Source organism: Eublepharis macularius, chromosome 15 (assembly GCF_028583425.1).
Source record: "Eublepharis macularius isolate TG4126 chromosome 15, MPM_Emac_v1.0, whole genome shotgun sequence".
NCBI classification, from domain to species: domain Eukaryota; kingdom Metazoa; phylum Chordata; class Lepidosauria; order Squamata; family Eublepharidae; genus Eublepharis; species Eublepharis macularius.
The window spans coordinates 35,814,949-35,836,567 of record NC_072804.1 but is presented as its reverse complement, the minus strand read 5'-3'; the positions used below and the strand labels follow the sequence as shown (position 1 = coordinate 35,836,567).

At 47.8% G+C, this 21,619-nt stretch overlaps 1 protein-coding gene across 1 annotated transcript in view; it reads right to left on the bottom strand.

The window, feature by feature from the left end:
- Positions 1-5,508: 5,508 nt before the first annotated feature.
- TINAGL1 (tubulointerstitial nephritis antigen like 1) overlaps positions 5,509-21,619 on the bottom strand; it is a 34,386-nt gene continuing 18,275 nt past the window's right edge. The window contains exons 6-12 of the mRNA XM_055000066.1: positions 18,615-18,738; positions 16,343-16,493; positions 13,993-14,182; positions 12,441-12,486; positions 10,516-10,639; positions 7,149-7,194; positions 5,509-5,789 (exon numbers count right to left, since the gene is read on the bottom strand). Coding sequence (XP_054856041.1) covers positions 5,646-5,789; positions 7,149-7,194; positions 10,516-10,639; positions 12,441-12,486; positions 13,993-14,182; positions 16,343-16,493; positions 18,615-18,738 — 825 coding nt within the window. The 3' untranslated portion in view covers positions 5,509-5,645. The remainder of the gene's footprint in view (positions 5,790-7,148; positions 7,195-10,515; positions 10,640-12,440; positions 12,487-13,992; positions 14,183-16,342; positions 16,494-18,614; positions 18,739-21,619) is intronic.

Genomic DNA, 21,619 nt, shown 5'->3' with positions numbered 1-21,619 from the left:
TTAAAAAAAAGAGAGAGGTTGTAAGGTATGGGGTGTAGAAATTATGCCAGTATCAAGAAGCAGCTTGATATAGTGAATAGAGTTGGGAGCCCTGAGTTCACGTCCCTGCTCTGCCTGGGTGAATTTAGGCCAATTCCTCTTAGCTTAGCCTCTACGGTTGCTAACTCCATGTTGGGAAATTCCTGGAGATTTGGGCATGTCACCTAGAAAGGCTGAGGTTTGGGGAGGGACCTCAGCAGGCTTCAATGCTACCCTATAAAGCATCCATTTTCTCCAGAGGAACTGATCGCTGTAGTCTGGAGATTAATTGTAATTCCCCACACCCACCTAGAGGGTGGCAACCATATCCTAGGGTTGCCAAGTCCCCTTACTCTCCTGGTGGGAGAGGGACCTGGTGCTCACCTTCCTTTTGCTCTTTGCACATGCTTTGCACACACGTGCTTCATACCAGGCCAATTGGGGCCTCAAACAGGCCTGATTTGACTCGTTTGGGCCCAAATTGGACCGTTACAAAGTGTGGGAGTGCTCCCGGGGTGGTGCGATGACATCACTACCGAAAGTGACATCAGGAGCGTACAATGGAGGCCTGTTCCCCAACCTTCCCAAACCACGAGGTGAGAGATGGTGGGGGGTAGAGGGTTGGAGTGGGGGATTCCCCACCCGTATCGGTGGACATGGGATCCCTACAGATCACCCTGTCTTACAAGGTTGTTGTGCAGATGAGATAGAAGCTGGGGAACCCGGTAAACTGTCCTCAGCTCCTTGGAGAAAAGGGAAGTATAAAAAAAAGGCAGAAGGCAACAAAACACAGAGAACATGTCAGCTGTGCTATGAAATATAATTCACTCCTTCTAGCTTTTAATTAATATATTGCAAACCAGGGTTTTTAAAATGTCCTCTCCTTTTTTTTACATTTCCCATTCCCAAGCTATTTCTAACACCCTATACAAGCTAGTGCAACTCTCAGGTTAAAATGCTTTAATGGAAACTTCTGTGTTTTTCAGACACTAATAAAGAACTTTTCCCACCTCCCAAAATGTTTCAACTGGCCAATTGAAGGAGCATGTCTATTTTTAAAACACCAATAAGATCATCACAGGAGGTGGGGCTGCTAAAATTTAACACAAGGCCAGAGACACGGGGGGGGGGGTAAAGAAACCAGCCACTGATGCTTCTTGCCGATCTTTGATGCATTTTATTTACAAATAATAAAAAGCAAAATAAATATAAAAGACTCCTCAGAATAAAAATTAAAAACCTTCTGTGCAGATAAGGTGAAGATAGATAGCTCTTGTCTTTGGATGCTAACTTGGCGTGTGCCTTGATTGGCACAGCTTCTTTGGAATGTAAATAATACGAGGAGGGGGAATGTCTGTTCACATCAAGTGTTTTTAGTTACACAACTGATTCTTATTGGTACAGAGGAGTGAGATTTTTCATAGGCAGAAACCGCACAGGCAACCTGATGTGGCTAAGAGGAAGGGGCGGGCTCTGAGCAGGAAGAGGGCAGGGCAATACTTCTGCCAACAGATGCGCATGGATTGTGTAGCTCAGGCAGCTGCAGTGCAGACAGGGTGCAAAACCATGGTAGGATGGGACTGTGGATGCTACTAGCCTACAAAGCTTTGCTGCGCCCCCAGTGCATATCTGTTTCTACCGCCGCTGCCTCCCCTTCAAAGCTGACAGGGCGATTTGACACAGCTCAGTTGTCCCTTTGCACGAAGGCCTAAGGCCAAATTTAAACATGATATTGGTGCATAGCTGATTTTGCACACCCAGTTCAAATGAAATGCTGTGTGAGGGCCAAGTCCTACAAGAAAGCTCTTTTGCCTGTTTCACATTTAACTCACACACACACTGTCTTTTCACCTGAGGCAGTAAACCTGGGTCCACGTTGCCCCACTCTGGAATTCAGGATGGGTCTCAAACAGTTGGATGTTCCTCCACACAGCTAGCTTCCCTGCTCTTTGAAAGCTAACATGGCAGGCAGAAGGGTTTAGCCGTCTCCTTGCCCAGCTAGTTTTCCACGTCATGGATTTGGGTGTGTGTGTGTGTGTATGTGGTATGGACATGCATGCCAACATGGGCAACTGCACCTGCAGTCTGAAGCAACACAGCCCAGACATCGGTTCATTGGTTCAGCAAGTCCAAAAACTTTGCCTCATAAAATGCTCTCCCACCCATCCACTCCCTCCGCTCTATTTGATCTTGGTGCAGGGGTGTGTGTGCGCGAACACACGCTTCGATGACTGCACGTTCTAGTTCCCCACTCTTGCGAAATGCTGGCACAGGCACGTAAGTCTAAGGCCCCAGCCATCTAGGCCATGCATGAATGCGCTCTGCGTTAACGCACACTTTCCCTCTCCGCTTCTTTAACATGAATAGGGGCGGCTCAGTGTTTACACGGATGCTCGGAAGCTGGCAAAGCTGACAGGACCTGTTGCGACGGCTGGCCAAAGCCAGCCCTTTCAAAAAGCAGCAGACTTTCAACAATGGGTCTATTTAATCGGGGCAGGGGATTAAGCACCCAAAGACCCCACATCCTGTCCAAAAGGCTGCAGGACAGGAGTTAAGACCTGAAAGAAAGGGGCGGGTAATCAGCGGGGCGGGGGGCAGGGGTGCTGCTTTCAACCCAGATCATCTACAGGCTGGTGCACAGAGCTGTCTGCGTCAGCAGAACTTCATAGACACCCTTTGCAACGGGTCTCTTAAAAGGAAATAGAAGTTAGCATGCATTCAAACTTGCAAAGGCCAGGGAAAAACAAGGATTTTCTGTTTTCCTGCTGGGAAGGGGGAGACTGGCACCAGAAAAGCACTGAATTCATTGCAGCTTGTTCCAGCTCAACATCACTGCAGGCTACGTGATAAAATCAGCGTTGGCTGCAGGTTCTCCACCAACTCACGTTGGTTCTGGAATGGAGTTACACGATCCAAGGGACACTGGAGTCCTGTGTCATGTACACACACACACACACACCCTGCTGCGGTCTCTGTACAATTTCAGCCACCTCATTCTTGAATACTGCTGCACTGTTTTATTAAATGTTATTAGAGGTGGGCATGAACCAAAATATGAACTGAAGTTCGTCATGAATGCTGGTTCGTGGTTCGTGAACTGGCGGTTCGTGGGAGCTCATTTCTCAGGAACCGTGACGAATTTTAGCCCGATTTGTTTTGTTCGTATTTCGGTTTGTCACTGCAGACAGCCTGGTGCTGATCAATCAGTTTCCTAGGCTACGGGGGGATAGGGTCTCTGCAGACCTTCTGCTGTCCCAGAAATGATGTTTTCACGAACCAAATGATTAATCCACACAGAAGTACTATGAGTTAGGGTTGGGCTGAGAGAGTGTAACTGATCCATGGTCACCCAACAAGCTTCTATGGTAGAGTGGGGATTTGAACCTGGATCTCCTGGTCCTAGTCCGACACTTCTAGCCACTAGCACCATGCTGGCTGTTCCCTCCTCTGCCTTCACATTTGTTGGTGGCTCCAGGAAGGAGCTTTGAAGCATTCAGCATAAGATCAAGACAATGTGGCTGAGGGTTATAGTCATACTAAGACAGGAGATAGTAGCTTATACACTGAAATTGTGTTGGTCTTTAAGGCACTGGAATCTTGCAGGATTAAGACTGAAGAGTGGTTCGAGTCCCCACTCTGCCACAGAAACTTGCTGGGAAGTGACCAAGGGCCAGTCACACCCATTCAACCTAATCTACCTCACAGGGTTGTTGGTATGAGGATAGAAGAGAGGGGAACACAGTATGCCCCCTCAAGCACTGTGGAGGAAGGACAAGGTAAAAATATAGCCGGCAAAGATAAGCATAAAGTTACAGGCACATCATTGCTGGGCTACAGTTTCTAGAGGCGAGCCTTGTGCTTCACACCATGCACAATTTTTGTAGCCTTCTCATTTCAAAAAAACCGATCTGCAATGACCAAAATGAGTGCACATACCACAAACAGCAAGGCATCCAACACGCAACGGACAGCAGCCCAGAAACTGTTCTCCTCCAGGTAAGACAGTGCAAGGTTATGCCTCCAGTTCAGTTTCCTTTCATAAATCACAGCAGGGGCAGGTGGGGGCCGAGGGCCAGGGCTAGGAGTTAATCCTGTCCCCTCCACTCTTTGGGGCAGCTATTTGAACTGTCACCTGTAGGGTACAGGTATGTTTTCCCCCAACAGGGGAAATATCAGCTCTGAAGGGGAGGAAGGTATGTGAGGTTTGGAAATGGTGTAGGAGGGAAGAACTGCCTCCTGTAGGGTTGCCAACCTCAAGATGGAGCCTGAAGACCTGGAATTACAACTGATCTCCAATCAACAGAGATCAGTTCCCCTGGAGAAAATGGCTGCTTTGGAAGGTGGACTCTATGGGATTAAATCCCACCCTCCTCCTCAGGTTCCACCCCCCCAAATCTCCAGGGATTTCCCAACCCAGAGCTGGCAACCCTCCGCTCCCTGGCCTCCATGTTACAGTTTTGTTACAAAAATGGCCGAGCAGAAGGGGAAAATGTCCTGGGGATCTTCTGCTATCTTTTCTGCATTGATCCACAGTGACCATCACAGCCATGGATACGCAACTACTGTCCTGGCACCTCTGTGAGTTAAAATTTTTTAACTGAGTTAAAAATACATCCCCAAATGTGATGAACTCCAGTCTTGTCTGAGGAAGAGCTCATACTGTTCTGCACGCCACTTTTCTCAGAATCCAGACATCATTTCCATTTCTGGACTGGTCCAATGCAGACGGCGTGCATGTGCTAGAAACACCTGGCCACGGCTGAAATTGGTCAACTCACACTTTTCTCTTCTGGCTTTGCTGGGATGATTCCTCTGTTTGCTGGGCATACACAGGCATGTCCAAAAGTTGGAATTCCTCCTCCATGTAGGTTGGGAAAGAAACAGAAGTACAGACAGAACGGCAAGGAAAGAGGCACCTGCCTGGGAATGAAAACTTAGAGGAGGCCGTGAGGCCTGCTTGTTCTCCTGTGGTCTCCATAGGGACTGGCTTGTATACGTGTGTGAGGTAGGGCAGCAGGTAGGAAAGCCTGAGGTTTGTGGGAAAAGCTGCCAACTCTGGTTTCACACTGCCATGGAATGGTCTCCATAAAAGAGGCAGCCATGCAAAAAGGCCAGGCTTGAGGAAGCAATAGATTCAAAATGTCTCCTGCAAGGAACTGATGAGGTATGGAAGAAATTTCTGGAAACCCCAGGAAAGAGAGGCTGACTTGCCCTTCCTTGTACTATGGGGCTTGGCTTGTTTGCTTGAGGCATCCAGCAGTCACCCAGTCTTCACGCCATTTTGACGCAGTGTTCTTGGCTTGCTTCTGATCTGCTAGTTCCTGCTTTGGGGTACGGGGGTCAGATATGGTGACCTTTCATGGTCTTCCTAGTACTTCCGGGTTTACCTCCTTAGTCAAAATTTTGTGTGTGCTCAAGTAGCGTGCAAGCTAAAATCCATGACAAGTTCAAGGCCTCAAGGACAGTCCTAGGCCTCACCAAGCCCTGATTGTGCCTGTTTCCTTTGGAGACAGACGTGAGGGTGAGAATCAGCTGTGTGGCAGATCTCAGACTTTTGAGAAGGTGGTGGCAGAGGTACAGAAGGAAAGAAGTTTGTGCTGGGGGAGCCAACATGAGGCGGTTCCTCCTCACTTTTTGTGGTGCATGTCCTCCATTCCGACACGGCCCCAGACGCCCACCACAAAAGCCTCTATCTCACACTCATTAGTGCCACGGGCAATGCGGAAGTAGCCATGTTCACCCCAGTGCTTGCCCCAGGAATTGGCAGCAATCTGAAGGCAGGGAAAGAAAATTGTAACGTTCTGGATAACTACAAAGGCCCCTCAAAACAACATACAGTATTATATACCGCAACATATAAATTACAAGAATCCAGTAGCCCCTTAAAGATCGACTAGATTTTCAGAATATAAGTTTTCAAGAGTCAAAGCTCCCTTCATCAGATATATAAATTACCAATTTTAAACTATAGCAATATGTCTGTTACCAACTATATCGGGCATATTGTTGTTGTTTATTTTTTTTAAAGCCAAAAAAGCCTTCGGGGGGGGGAGGCTCAAAAAGAGCTCCGGCTCCCTTCCTCCATGTCACTATTTTCCAATTTCAAACAGCCCTTCGGACTGGCATCATTTGGGATGCAACTGTCCTTAGGACTGCACTGTCAGCGTACAGCGTACACTCTACTTACGTGCCTACATGTGAGTTTCTTCAAAAGGGCAAATGGTGGCTGCCTGGGGCAGTTTTGGGTTGGCAAAACGGCCTGGGGAAAGAAGACCTAAACCCCTGCTCCCCACATGCTACTGCCGTAATGTGAATTGGGTCCTCACACCCTTGGGAATTAAGTTGTCACTGGGAAGCCCTCAGGGTACAGCAGACCCACTTTGTGGTAATTTTGATTGGTTGTTCTTAACATGTTTGACCAGATTATAACCTTGGACCACTATCGGTTAATATTCACTTAACATATCACTTGTTTGTCTGTTTGAACTGCCAATCTCTCTCTCCATCCATGGCCGTTTCCACACTACTCACCGTCATCCGGAACGCTGCGGAACATTGTGAAAAAAACGGGGAAGATGGCGTCTTCTCGTGCGAGTTTTGCGCGACATTGTGCAAAAGTCGAATGAGAAGACACTATCGTCCGTGGTTTTTTTGTGACGTTCCGCAGCGTTCTGGATGAAGGTGAGTGGTGTGGAAACATTTGCAACTGCTAATTCTGTTTCAGCTACAAAGGAAGTTTTATGACAGGATTCACACCTAACCTTTCTACCTCTTTTTCCTACACAAAATGTACCTTTGAAAGATTCATGGAGAAATTCACTATCTGATATAGCAATTTCCTGCCCCATAATCTGACATAGCAACTCCCTGCCCCATAATCTTCCCCATAAGAAGGATTCCCAGTATGATTTCCACACATATCTGAAGAAGAAAGCTCTCACTCACAAAAGCTCATACTGACATAATATTGTTAGTTTTCAAAGAGCCGCTGGACTTTTAAAAAAATTCACATCTGATGGAAACATGTCTTGCAGCCACAAGGATTTTGTAATATACGAATCAAAAACAAGTGTCCTGCAACCTAAACATGGTTTTCTGGTAAAACCTAGATCAGAAGTGGCTGTACTCACCCAGTACTTCCGGTTTTGCCCATAAGGTGTTTGCTCTTCTCCCCACCTGTAGCACAGAATTGAATGAAAACGTGAACAGGTCCACTCATCAAAAGAGAAACCAAGTCTGAAAAGCTGACTGTTGCTCACTGGCAAAAGAACTGCTTACTCTCATCTGAACTTTCCCAAACACTCCAGTCATCTTTGGAGGCCTGTTCCAGGTGCCTCCACCACCTGAGGCATCTGAGACAGCTTCCTGAATGATATGTTGCTGCACCTTTACAATTTGTAACACCTGTTGGATGCCTTCCTATTAAGGATTTTTTTCATTACTTTGTTCATTGTAATTGTAACTTTTTGATTTGTAGGAGTGATTTGCTCTGTTACAGCTATTATACATTGATTTGACTTTCTACATGTATTTCTGCCTATTCGCATTTTTCCTACTCGGGTGTTTTCACCCCTGCATTGTTTGCTTCGAGTGGGGTCCTCTCTTGCTTGCAGTGGTCCATCTAATCCAGCATCCTGTTTCATGCAACGGCAAGCCAGTTGCCCTGGAGGTCCAAACAAACAGGGAATAGAGGCCAAGGACTTCCCCCAGTGCTGCCTCCTACTATGAATATTCAGAGGTTTACTGCCTCTGTATACGGAGATTCTTTCTAGTCATCTCCTCCACAAATCTGTCTAACCCCCGTTGAAAGTTGCCTATACTTGTGGCCATCGTTGCAAGTAAATTCCACTATATATCACTCATTGAGTAAAGACGTGATTCCTTTTGTTTGTTAACTGTGGTGGTTATCTTGGAGAATTCCCAATTCATTCCCCACCGATAAGCTCAGGCCCTGGTCTGTCCCCTCCTCCAAGGAGATAACAACCCTTGTGGAAAATACAGCATCAACCAGCTGGCAGAAAGCCCTCCACTGAGTTCTCCCCGGCTTGCCCTGCAGTTCAGTTTTTTCCTTCATTCCAAGTGGGGGCCTTTGCCCGTCTCAGAGTGTGTTGGAATGAGTCACCGTGGCAACGCTGTTGACTTTCAGTTCACGAGTCGGGAGTAACGAGCTCCGAGCTCCGAGGGTTCTGGCGTGCCAAGGCTTTGTTTAGATTTGCCGTGCAGTTTTCCTGGCTCCTTCTGACACCAAGTGAATTCTTCACCCTTGAGGTTTCAAGTCCCACCCAAATGGCTGGTATTTCAAGCCCACCTGTTCGTGACAGGTGCATTGCTCTGCAGAGATGGTGAGGCAGCTTAGCAAAGAGAAGACTGGACCAAGATCTCTGCTGCTTCACCTTCTGGTACTCCCAGTAGCCAAGGTTCTGCTGTGATGCTCCATATGCTGAACATGCCCCACATCCAGTGGAAGAGCCATGGTGGCAGGGATGGCCAGATGTAGGGATGCCAGGCCCCCCAGGGACCAAACTGGAGTGGGGGTTGGGGGCAGGGGGTACTTATCCCTCATGTGCACACTCCCATACCCACCCGTCAGATGTCATGTTCCTGCATGACAACAAGCACATGTGTGCTTTGCATTCATGCCTCCCCCAAGTGCCTCCTCCCACCACTGACCAGGTGAGTCGAGGGTGGGAGGGCAGGGGCCGGGTATCCACCACTGCAGAGGAGGAAAGGCCACCCTAGCCAGCTGGCAGCAGTGTGACGAGAACCTTGGGGTGGTGCAGTGCTTACAGGGTCTGACTAGGATCTGGAAAATCCAGAATCAAATCCCCATTTTGCCTTAAAGCTCAACGAGAGACTTGGAGCGAGTTGCATTCTCTCACCCTAACCTACCTCACACTGTACGTGAACTGAACAAGTGCAAAATTGGGGCCAAGGTGCCACCCTCCAGTTCAGGGACTTTAGAAATTCTCCCTGTAAAATCAGAATTCTGGGGTACCACAATGCAGGGCAGAGCAAAACTTAGGCCAATGAAGGGGAAAACGGTGGGGATTTGCTCACCCTCGGCTTTAAATGGAAGATTAATCTCCTAATTCAGTATCTTTGATTGGTGGGTTGGATGCAAGGAAGAAAGATTTGTTTCAGCTCAAACTTCTGCTAGAGCACTGAGACCTAAAAGAAGTTTTCAGTACAGAGAGCTGGTGGGGTGTCAGGAGAAGAGCACCAGGCACTATGAATCTCAGAGACCCAGGTTCAAATCCCCACTCAGCCATAAAACAGGCTGGATGATGTTTCACCAGGCATTCAATCTCTCTCTCAGCCTAACCCACCTCACAGGGTTGTTGTGAGGATAAAATACAGCAAGACATCCGTGTATGCCACCCTGAGCTCCTAGAGAAATGGCAGGATTAAAACCTACTACATGAACTGGAATGCCATGTAGCGTTTGAAGAAGAACAGTGAATCTGAGCATGTACAGAGTGCCTTCCAGAGGCAACTCTGCTTGCAGTTACAACAGGTGCCTGCTATCGACTTCGCTGCAGCTCAGGTCTGAGCCACGTCATCCCTGCAGCAGTGCAACTCCACAAGGCTCTTGGTTCTGTTCATTCCTAGCCATCAGTGGTCATCTAAGCAGTGGCCATTTGAGAACTTTCCTGGTAAGTTTAGGGTCAGGCCAAAGCCATTAAAGCTTTCAGGCCCATGGGGGTGCACCTTTGGAGAGACTTCACAGGAAAGCATGTACAGGTTGTATTTCTTGCTGAAGAACCGCAGCCCACCCAGGGACACATGCAGCATCTAAGAAGGCCTGCAGGCCAAAGGCCTGATCTCTGACCCACCGAAATGAAGTGCTGAGAACGGAAGTTTAGAGCTCTCCAAACTCCACTCGCTCTGGCACTCCTGGAGGTCTTCTCTTTCACCACCCTTTGACCACTTGAAGGCTCCTGGGCCAGCTCAACCCCAAGCTGATGCCGTCTCCTGCACCTTGGAAGCTGTTCCCAGTCTTGGGGAAGGGGACTCCGCAGTGTGCTCCAGATGCCAGCCTCTCCCACTGAGGAGCCAGCAAGTTTTCTGACGTCAGAGGATTTCACCTTTCCTGGAGAGGCGCCCCTTATCTGGCAGCGGCTTGCTCAGAGCCTCCGCTTTCCCTCGCAGGGCCCCACACAAGTGTTTTTGTTCCTCATTCCACAAACAGTAGTAAGCTAGCAGGCATGACACACCACTCTCTCAACTACCCAGCCAGTGCCCACAGAGGGAGGGGTGGAGAGACGAGACAGATCATCTCCGTGGGGCACCACAGAGATGGAGAGGCATGTGGCTGACCAGAAAGGTTTCAGTCTGATCCAGACAAGCCGCTCTTGCCTTCTGACACTTTAACCAGAGAACTCCCGTACTCGGGAAGACTCTCTGGCACAATGCCCCTTAAAACATCACCCCGCAAGGCCTCTCAACCCACTTTCCCACCCCTTCCTCTCCATCAAAAGCTTCCCTTTGTTTTCTCACCCTGTGATTTTGACGGAATGGGTGCCATGCCGTCGGTACTGCTCTGGTTTTCCAGCTGCGACAGGTGTATGCTGATAAATGCCACTCCTGTACATGAAAAAGTCTTCGTGGACCTCCATGATGGCTGTAAAGAAAAAGCCAAACAATAGGAAAAAGCTGGGCAAGGACTAGCAGAGACCGCACCTCTGGCGTGAACTTTGAGTCTCTTTACAGGAGACATCTGTCATGTGAAGAACACGTGTCAGGAGATGCAATGTTAGCCGGGGAGGGTAGTTTAAAAAGACAGAGCCGGTGGAAGGGCAAAGGCTTTGATATACGCTGGAGCTCTGTGAAGGGGCTGTGAAGTGCCAGAATGGAAACTTCAGCCCATTATAACTTCTTCAGGTACAAGCCGGGCTCTGGAAGGCACCTCCAGCCCATTTCCATTCCTCCTTGCAATCCCGCACAGCCTGGAGAGGTGAAATTGACAGAGCCTTTTGGGAGGCAAAGGTGAAATGAACAAACCCTCTGAGGAGCAATCTCGGACAGCTCCATCTTTTTAAATTGTGCTTCCCAGCTAACATTGTGTCTCCCTACACTTGACAAATACATGCTGCGGTGTCTCATTACAAACTTTTTGAATATTGTTGCAGCTTGCTCCCTAGGGTCCCTTGGAATTGTAATTTGGAAAGAGTGCTGAGATTCTTGCTATCCCTCCCCTCTCAAATCTACAGTTCCCTGGGAAGAGAAAATTATTATTTCATGGCTATGTAGTATTGTTTGGGGGGGGGGGAGAAACAATCTTCCAAATTCCTCTGCTCATGCTCCCCTGCTTGTTTTCCCTTCTCCTGACTAACATCTACCCATTTTCTCCCAGGAAATGAGCTTTGCTGATCAAATGCTTTCAGCAGTGACAGCTTCCCTCTGGGCTGCTCATACAGAATTGCTGATATAGATGTTGTGTCTGAACTACAACACGGAGACAGGAATCATGTATTCAGTAATGCCAGAGACTAATGATTTAGGTATTGAGCCTCCCATACTAGAAGACTCGAACAACGGGCTGTAAGGAGTCATTTATATTCCTAAGGTTATGGCCAGAAACTGGTTTGGGCGCAAGCTAAGAACAGCTGTGAACCTTTAAGGTGCTCACTACTCAGATAGACTGCTTCTGCTCAAAGCTGATGTACAAAACCCCTACTAGCTTCCTGCTGTCATCTTGTTATTCAGCAGCTGAATTTGCTTTACTGTGTTAAGCGGTAAAGCCAATGAGACCTCTTCAGGGCCCCACTCTATTCAGCCTCATACCCTGAGAGCAAGTGGTGAGGGAGTGATGTCTGAAATCCTGAAAAATTATTAACTGTTCCATACAGGGTTGCCAACCAGAGGCTAGCACCTTGTAGGAGACTAAGCAGGATGGAGACATGGACGGTGTTGTTGTGTTGAGGGCATGATGTCATTTCCGAGGAAACCCCAGAAGCAAAGCTGTGTCACTCTAGGATTCAGCAGAAACGTTATGATTTCACTATAGAGTTTCTGCTGAATCCTAGAGCGGTGTGACACCAATTCTGGGTTTGCCCTGGAAATGACATTATTCTGCTGATGTGATGGCAATATTTGCTTTATTCCCTGCTTCCCTCACTGGCCTACTGTGGTGGCTGCCAGCAGAAGATCTCTCACTAGAGTTCCCGCTATAAAATTCTAGTTCCATATCACGTGGCATAACTTAACAGGATTTTAATATTAATAAACTTTGCTATCTATTTGGCATCCAGGGAAGCCCCCCATGCTGCCACATAATTCTAATAACAAACCCAGAAGTGGCATAATGACAGCAGGAGTTCCCCTGCCTTCCATTGGGCCTTGTTTCTCCCTTCTACAGCACGAGTTTCGGCCTGCTGCAAATTCCAGAAAGTCTCAGGGCTGGGGGGAGACCTCCGGCTCACCTTGCACGGGTCCATTTTCCATTAACTCTTTCATGATGTCCTTCTCCTGCAAGCAAAGGGAGAGTTAAAGACCAGGAGGGCTTCTTCCTTGGGCTGCTCTCTAGGCCAGCAAAGGACATCTTCTTCAGGCTTGGAGCCTGAAGTTTTGACTTTCAATCTGTGACACAAGGCCAAGCTACAAGTGACGAATTACACTTGCATGGCAAGTGAACAGACTCACGTGTATTCCTCTCTGTTCACTTGCGCTCCACTTGCACTCCACTCCACTCAATCACGCAAGTGGAGTGCAAGTGAACAGGGAGGAATACACGCAAGTCTGTTCACTTGCCAGGCAAGTGTAATTCGTCACTTGTAGCTTGGCCCAAATTTAGCATTCTCTGGCCCAAGGCTGTTTACACATCCAGGGAGCACACACAAGGTCCTCAAATGGGCCTGATTTCATATTATGCTTTCCCCATGTACTCCTGAGTCGTGGCAATTAGAGGTGTACTTTTGACTCTGAGCTGGGGAGGGGCTGATTTTGATCAGAAATGCAGCGTGTGAGAAAAGGGGGCTGAAGCATCCCCCGCTGCTGCTTTTCTGACCTGAAATTTATTTATATATTCATTAATTTACTTCTGCCCTTCTCCCCAATGGTGACCCCAAGCGGCTTATGTTGTTCTCCCATTTTATCCTCACAACAACCCTACGAAGCAGGTGAGGATGAAAGAGCGGGACTGGCCCAAGGCCACCCAAGCAAGCTTCCACGGCAGAGTGGAGATTCGAACCTGGGTCTCTCAGATCCTAGTCTGACACTCAAGTCACTACAACACACAGCAACAGCTCCCGGGGGGTGCTGTCTGTTGTATTGGGAGTTCCATGTGTACTGATTGGCTGCCTGCAAGTTTTCCTAATATGGGCCAATTCAGATCAGAAAACTGGCACAGGAGGAGGCTTAATGCCCCTTTCCCTCATGTACTGTGGTCCCAATCCAAGGCAGCCTCCTTGTTCCAAGCACAGAACTTGCATCACACATCTGGTCAGCAGGACCCGGGGAGACACAATGGAAATGTATTGTGTGGTCAGGACTGGGCTTGCTCCCTGAAACCACCCTTCAGTTTCAAGAGCTGGAGAGGCTGTGGTTCTTTCCTCAATGCACCCAGAATCTGCTCCGTGGTTTTCTTTTGCTTTGGGTTACCAGCATGCCCTAATGCTAATTAGCAGACTGCTGTTAAACTACCCTGATCTAGGAAAAGGGTTTGCTACTATGGTCCTAAACGGACCTCAAGCCACTCCAGACTCTTAAACTGTTTCAGGTATGGTTTTGCCAACCTCCAGGTGAGGCCTGGAGATCTCCCAAAATTCCAACTCTTTTCCAGACTACAGAGCTCAGTTCCCCTGGAGAAAATGGCTGCTTCAGAGGGTGGACTCTACGGCATTATATCCCAGTGAGGTCCCTCCTCTTCCCAAGCCCTGTCCTCCCCAGGCTCCACCCACAAATCTCCAGGAATTTCCCAACCAAGAGATGGCAAACCTCCCCCAACATGATCCCTGAACTGCATCTAGAACTTACATTCGAGGAAAGTCGGTACGCAGGGGTGGACTGGTAGATGTCATTCGAGTCCACCCACGGGTTTGGGCAGCGCGCTGTGGCTTGCCTCTTCCCTCGGCCTGTGGATCTGCTGTGCATCATGCAAGGAGGAGGTACCGGAGAGCTGTCTTTGTCCTGGTTGTTGAAAGGATAGCAGTCATCTGTCACCACCCTGGAAGACCAAATCGGAACACGGGGAAAGATGGTGACTCGTGACATAAACAGCTAGGTCTCAGTTCCTTGCAGGTTCTTCCAAGGGTGCCTAAGTCTTGACCCACATATCCCTCAAGCCCCATAGATTCCACCTTCAGCCCTTACTCCACATCGATTCCATTGTGCCAGCCCTCACTCTCCCACTGGCCCTGTTGATGCCTCTCATTTCTGCCCCGTAGCTTTCTTGATCTTCTAGAATTCCCCCAAACTAAGGCCAGTGGCACAGAAGTATTTTTAACTTGTACACTGTCTAACACTGAGTCCAGTAGCACCTTTAAGACTAACCAACTTTACTGTAGCATAAGCTTTTGAGAACCACAGTTCTCTTCATCAGATGGTTAGTCTTAAAGGTGCTACTGGACTCTTTTCTATTTTGCTACTATAGACTAACACGGCTAACTCCTCTGGATCTACTAACATTGTTGATGAACTTGTTATGTGTTTTTGTTGTGTCCTTGTAACTTTTATTGCATTATTAGTTGCAAACCTCCTAGATGGAATATAAATATTTTGAATAAATAAAGCAGGTCCGAAAGGCCTCGTGTAGGGTTGCCAACTTCCAGATGGAGCCTGGCAATCTAGAATTACCACTGATCTCCAGACAACAAAGATTAGTCCCCCTGAAGATCACAGCTGCTTTGGCGGGTGGAGGGTAGACACCCTGCAGAGGATCCTCCCTCCCCAAACCTTGCCCTCCCAAGGCTCCACCCCCAAATCTCCAGGACATTCCCAATCCAGAGTTGGCAACCATAGTCACATGGCCTGCAGACACATATGCTTATATATTGTGCTATTGTCCCACTATAGCAGTCATTCACAACTGAATTTTCCTCAGTGGAGGAGATCATCCAATTGCAATTGCTTGCTTTAGTAGAACAACACTATTCAATAATGTGTGGATTAGGGTTTCCAACTCCAGCCTGGAAATTCTTGAAGATTTGAGGTTGGTGCCTGTGGAGGGGGAAGTCTGGGGAGGGATTTCACCTGGAATCTATGGTATACCATAGAGTTTGGCCTCTGAAGCTGCCATTTCCTCCAGGGGAACTGTTCTCTGTAGTTTTGAAGACTTATAATTCCAAGGGACAAATGTAGGCCCCACATAGCAACCCTAGTGTGGATACAGCTGAGGACTTATACTGCAACAGCTTTCAGACTATATTCCAAGGAAATTCAAGACTTCACTTGAAGTCATAGCAAATGACAAACACAACCACAGCACAGAAACTAATCTCCCTTTCCTGTACAGTGCTGGATGCATTCTGAGGCACATTCTTAATTCATGCGAGAGCGATGGGGAAACACACAGGGTCTGGCCCATACCCCAAATGAACTGACTGTCCTCTGTAAGAAACTCCCCCTAGAATCCTCTACAATGCGCAGAGATCCTGTGGCAGACATAGAGTCTCTCTATAAAATACATCTAATATGAGGATGCTTCAAGTGTAGGGAAACACAGTGTTAGCCAGGAAGCATAGATTTAAAAAAACAGAACGGAAGGCTGTCGATTTCACCTCCCCTTTGAGAGCTGAAGATGAAATTAACAAACCTTCTGAGAAATGGGCCGTTTCCACACTACTCGCCTTCAATCAGAACGCCATGAAACACTGCGGAAAAAATGCAGAAGATAGCATTTTCTTGCACGAGTTTTGTGTGACATTGCGCAAAACTAGCATGAGAAAATGCTATCTTCCGGGTTTTGTTCACAACGTTCCGCCAGGCAGCCTAAAACCTCCTGTCAGTTGCCAGTGACCAGTGGACAAGCAGGAAAATTGCTGGGAGATTACCCGCCATCAGCAGGCACATGGGATCTTTCAGTTAAATCAAAATTGGGCATTTGATTTCTTGATACAACACATTTCTGGACAAAGCAGTACAGGGGGGCATTCAAATCTGGCAGAGGTTCTGGGAATACCACACTAGGAGTCACCTGAGGACCACAGAGATGCTGAAGAGAACAGCAGGTATGTAATAAATATTTTAAATAAATATGGAGAGCCCTTGAAGTTCAGACAGTTTAATGACGTGACAGACTTTAATACGGAGCAAGAATCCTCAGCCCGCGCTCTGTATAGGGTTTGTTTCAGAATGTGAAGGGCTGAACCTCTCTGCATCCACTCACCCTCTCCTGCGCAGGAACCACCAGGCCCCATCAATCCGGCCCCCATTGCAACCTTGCTGGTGGCGAGTATTGCAGGAAATCAGGTTCTGGGGGGATAAGGCGGGCGTCATGTGCCCCATGGAGTGGATGGAGATCCGATCCGAGGCCACCGCTAGGGAGGAAAAAAGTAGTTAAACACCAGTGTTGACAATCCTGTATCCTTCCCATCAGCCTCTCTGCTCACAGAAAGACACCACGTCTGCGGTACTTTAGGGCATAACTATACTCTTTATTTATTTACTTCATTTATACCCCACCTTTGTCTCCAATGGGTACCCAAAGTGGCTTATGTCATTTTGGTCTCCTCCCTTTTATTCTCACAACAACCCTGTAAGGCAGGTTAGGCTGAGAGTGTGTGACTGGCCCAAAGTCACTCAGCAAGTTTGCATGGCAGAGCGAGGAATCAAACTGGGGTTGCCCAGATCCTAGCGCAACACTCTAACCACTATGCACACTGGCTGTCTATGATAAGTGGCACTCTATCGCCCCAACAACTGATGTGTGGCAGAACCTTAGAATCTCAGACAGAGTATTCTCACCAAACTACAGCTCCCAAGATTTTGGGGGGGAGTGGGGGAGGGAGTCCATAAACAGTTTAAACTGGAATGAAACAAGCACAGCTTTATAATGTTAAGCAGTTTAATGTGGCCTGAGCTTTCACAGGCAATAGCCCCCTTCCTCTGATGCAGGAACTGAGGACAAGGCAGGCAGGCAGGCATCTGCTTTCAATAGTGGAGGCTTGAACATAGAGTTGCCAACCTCCAGGAGTGCCCTGGAGTTCACCCAGAATCACAACTGCTTTCCAGACTACAGAGATCAGTTCTTTTGGACAAAATTGTTTTGTAAGGTAGCTTTTATGGCATCACATCACTGCTGAGCTTCTTTCAATCCCCAAATGTAACCCCTCCTGGGTTGCACACCCAAGTAGCCACAACTTCCCCCAACCCAGAGTTGGCAAACCTGCTTGGATGACAGGCCAGTAAGAACTAACTCATGTGCCAAACCCTTTACAGAGATGTGCTTTGCTTTGCTTGCATTAGCAGGAAAAGCAGCGCTGAATGGATCTAAGATCCACATGTCATGTACAATGAAGTGGCAATAGAGTTGCCAACATTCTGAAAGAAAAAGAAAATGTTCTGTCTCTTTAATAGCAGCTGCTGTTTGCTAGCTGATGTGGTTGACCTCCATGCCATGAAAGGCTTCACTTGCTTATTTCTACGTATTAGGCCTCTATTCGGGGCACGAGATATTTTTTCTCCAGGCTTGGGAGCAAGTTTAAATGGTAGACCCAGTGACAGAATGAGGAAGGTTCTATATCTTGGAAAGCTACCTGGGGTGCTAGTTTGGTACATGCAGGGATTCCTCCTTGCTTCACCCCACTCTACGCCCCCTACCCCCACAGATTGCTGCATATACAACGGCTTTTCCCACTTACACTCTGAAATGTGTACACTCCAGAATTCAACCATGTGCACATAGTGGGCATTGTTTGAAAATGAGGGGTGACTATTCCAAAAATGTGACACGCACCCTTTCCTCATTCACCAGCAGACTGACTCTGGAATTCTGGGAGGATACATATATCTGCCTGGGAATGAAACTGGCATTATCACATGTTGGAGGGTTTTTCATGTATGGAAAGAAAAAAAGCATCATCAACTCCCACATCTAGGAATAACATCTGTGTTGGAAGCTAAAAATACTTCAACTGGAGACCAGACTTGGCTTTTAGAAGAGGGTGAATCTTAGGGAGTAATTGTTGTGGTTTACATGTTTCTAATAGAGCAAAATGGGTAGCCGTGTTTGTCTGTCTGTAGCTGTAGAAAAGTGCAAGAGTCCAGTGCCACCTATAAGACTAACAAAATTTGTGGTAGCGTATGAGCTTTCATTAGCCACAGCTTCAAGAAGTGAGCTGTGGCTCACAAAAGCTCATACCCTACCACAAATATTGCAGCTCAATATTTGTGCCACAAATTTTGTTAGTCTTATAGGTGGCACTGGACTCTTGCATGTTTCTAATAGGTGATCTACAAATGGGTGCCAGCATTCTAGCTAATAGGAGCCTTCCCCTATAACCTGAGAAACCACGCTTCTTGCTATCAGAAGAAAAACAAAAAAGCCTGGAATTAAGCATGAAGGAACAGAAGAAGAAAGTGAGCAAGAGAGGCATTCCTCTCCCTTTGCCACCATTCCCCTGTTGCATTCCTTCCATTTGGAAGTCTTGCCACTCTACCTGCAGTGGAAAAAGCCCACGAGCCAGCACAGTTGCCCTGATCGAGGGGCTCGTGGATCATTCCAGACCATTTCTCAGCAGCGTTGAAATGGGGGGGAAGCACCTCATTAGCATCCATGTTTATCTAAAAAAAGAAAAAGCACAGGAAACAGGAAAACCAGTCAGTCAAAGAGCGGAAAACCATTCCAGGGATTTCCAGCAGAAACAGGCATATCCTGGTTCTCGGGATATTCATTCCACAGCTTTCCAAAAATGGATATGCTCCCCTTGCTTGGTGACTTCACTGTGTATTTATTCACTTTTTATTTATACCCCACTTGTCTCCTCAATGGGGATCCAAAATGGCTTATTTCATTCTCCTCCGTTTCATCCTCATAACAGCCGTGTCACCCAGCAAGCTTCTCTGGCAGAGCTGGGATTTGAACCGTGGTCTCCCAGATCCTGGGCCGATTCCAGACGGCCCTCTGCATCCCGAAACGTCGTGCGTCGTCGCGCAGAAAACGCGATATTTCGCGTTTTCCGCGTGACGTTTCGGGATGCGGAGGGCCGTCTGGAATCGGCCCTGGTCTGATACTCTCACTATATCACCAGCAATATTTTCCCAGCTTATCTTAAAGAAGGCCATCACAGAACTGCTCAAAACTATTCAGACAGTATCATTTTTCTGAATTCTAAATGACAGTTTAATACCAGTTTAGAATCCTGGTTTGTGAGCAAAAACCAGACCCCAATTAGTTACAGAACCTGAATTTGAACCTCAGGAAAAACTATGGTAAGGCCAAAGACTTCCAGAACAACAATGTCATTGATTCTGGCTCTGAGTGTCAGGACTGGGGTGGGGGGACCGGACAGGGGAACGGACCCAAGATTAAACCCCACTCTTCCTCATCATAAGCCACCTCCAAATTGTTCAGGATATCAACACTCTATCACTGTGCAAGCCCTAAAAGAAAGCTCCATCAAACAATGGGTAAGGGGCAACAGAGGGAAAAACAGGTCATCCAATATGGTTCTTCAGACATTTGTGTTCAATAAACGTGGATCTTATGTCCTGCCATGATATCCCTTCTGAACAATTAATTGAACATTCATACTGTTCACTATATGAGCCCCGTGGTGCAGAGTGGTAAGCTGCAGTACTGCAGTCCAAGCTCTGCTCATGACCCGAGTTCGATCCTGGTGGAAGCTGGGTTCAGGTAGCTGGCTCAAGGTTGACTCAGAACTTCCATCCGTTCCGAGGTTGGTAAAATGAGTGCCCAGTTTCCTGGGGGTAAAGTGTAGATGACTGGGGAAGGCAATGGCAAACCACCCCATAAAAAGGTTGCCAAGAAAACATCATGATGCAACGTCCCCCCATGAGTCAGTAATGACTCAGTGCTTGCACAGGGGACTACCTTTACCTTTACTGTTCACTGTAGGTGAAGGTTTTTCCATCTACTTTGAGAATAATTCCAGGTGATTAGCTATGTTGGTCTGCAGTGGAAGAACAAGATTAAAATCCAGTAGCACCTTGAAGTCCAACATGATTTCCAGGGTATAAACTTGCGAGAGTCAAAGGTGGTATCTAAGGAAGAGACCTTTGACTCTGGGAAATTTATATCCTGGAAATCTTGTTGGACTTTAAGATGCTACTGGACTCAGACCTTGTCCATCTACCTTGGTCCTGTCAGTGAGGAGAAAACACCCCCATGCCCCAAACTGCAAGTCCAAGGAATATCCCGCCTCCTTTACCCTTCTTTCTCTCTATGTAGAACATTTCACCTGCCCTGCTGGACTATGAAGCAGCAGCCGGGGGGGGGGGGCGGTCACACACACACACCAAGAAACTGCTTAGAGCACCCAAATTCACTGAGGGGGTCAAAGGCTGCCAGCTCTGGGTTGGGAAATTGCTGGAGATCTGGGGGTGGAGCCTGGGAAGGGCAGAGTTTGGGGAGAGAAGGGACCTCAGCCAGATATAAAAATCCATCCTCCAAAGCAGCCATTTTCTCCAGGGGAATGAATCTCTGGAGATAAGTTGTAATTCTGGGAGATCTCCAATCTCCCACCTGGAGGTTGGCAACCCTATAAACAGACCAATGGAGCTCGCCTATCCACCAGCTAGTAGCCTTGTGGAAGGAGGTAATGGGTGTTGCTTGCCCAGATGCAAAATACAGTATTGATCAGATGCAAAATACCGCTTGTACCACTAGGGCTCCATTTGGACTCCATGACAGGCAGCAGGCAGCCCCTGATGGGGAACCCCAAACACTTTGATCTATTCATGAACAGCAAAGAATAGCACGGAGAGTTGAAACAACATCCGCTGGTTGACAGCTTGTGCTCCTGGCTGACTGGCGAGGCCTCAAGATTCCCTCGCTGGGGAAAAGGAGCATCTTTGGAGCCCCACCCCACTTCCTTGTTCCAAAAAGGGATCCAGTCTGTTCCTTCCTTTGACATTTCCCTGGTCGGCTGCCTTCGGCCCTGGTGTTTGCTTTAGAGGGGGCCCTTTATGTCGAGGGGAATGCGCCACGTTAAGAGTGGCGCCCCAGTTCTGCTGACTCAGCAGCATTTGTTCACGTCCCGAGGGCTTGCAAGCCTTCCCAGAGAGCCCTGCAATCTGCTTTCCAGTGGGAAAAAACAACACTGGCCAAGAGAAAGAACGCCCCCCCACCCCCACCCCCCAGGGGTGGAAAGGGCTGAAGGCAGCTGCCGAGTCAGGGTTTTTTTGCAAATGTCTCTTCTACCCACCCTGCACCAATCTTCTCTTAGCAATGCTGCACCGAAAGAAAAAAACCAGCTTCCTCCTCCCCAAAACTACGAAGTGACTTCCCCCTTCTCATTTAGTCCTCCAAACTGGGAATGGGACTCCCCCTGGATTGACTTCCACAAAGCCAATAACAAGCGCAGAAAGTAGTGCTGGGTGCGGATGGCAGCTTACTAAAAGCCACAACCGTTCCTTCAAAAAAAGAAGACGCAGATTCTAATAATTAGGTAGCATTTCCTAAATTCCAGATTGATGAAACTGT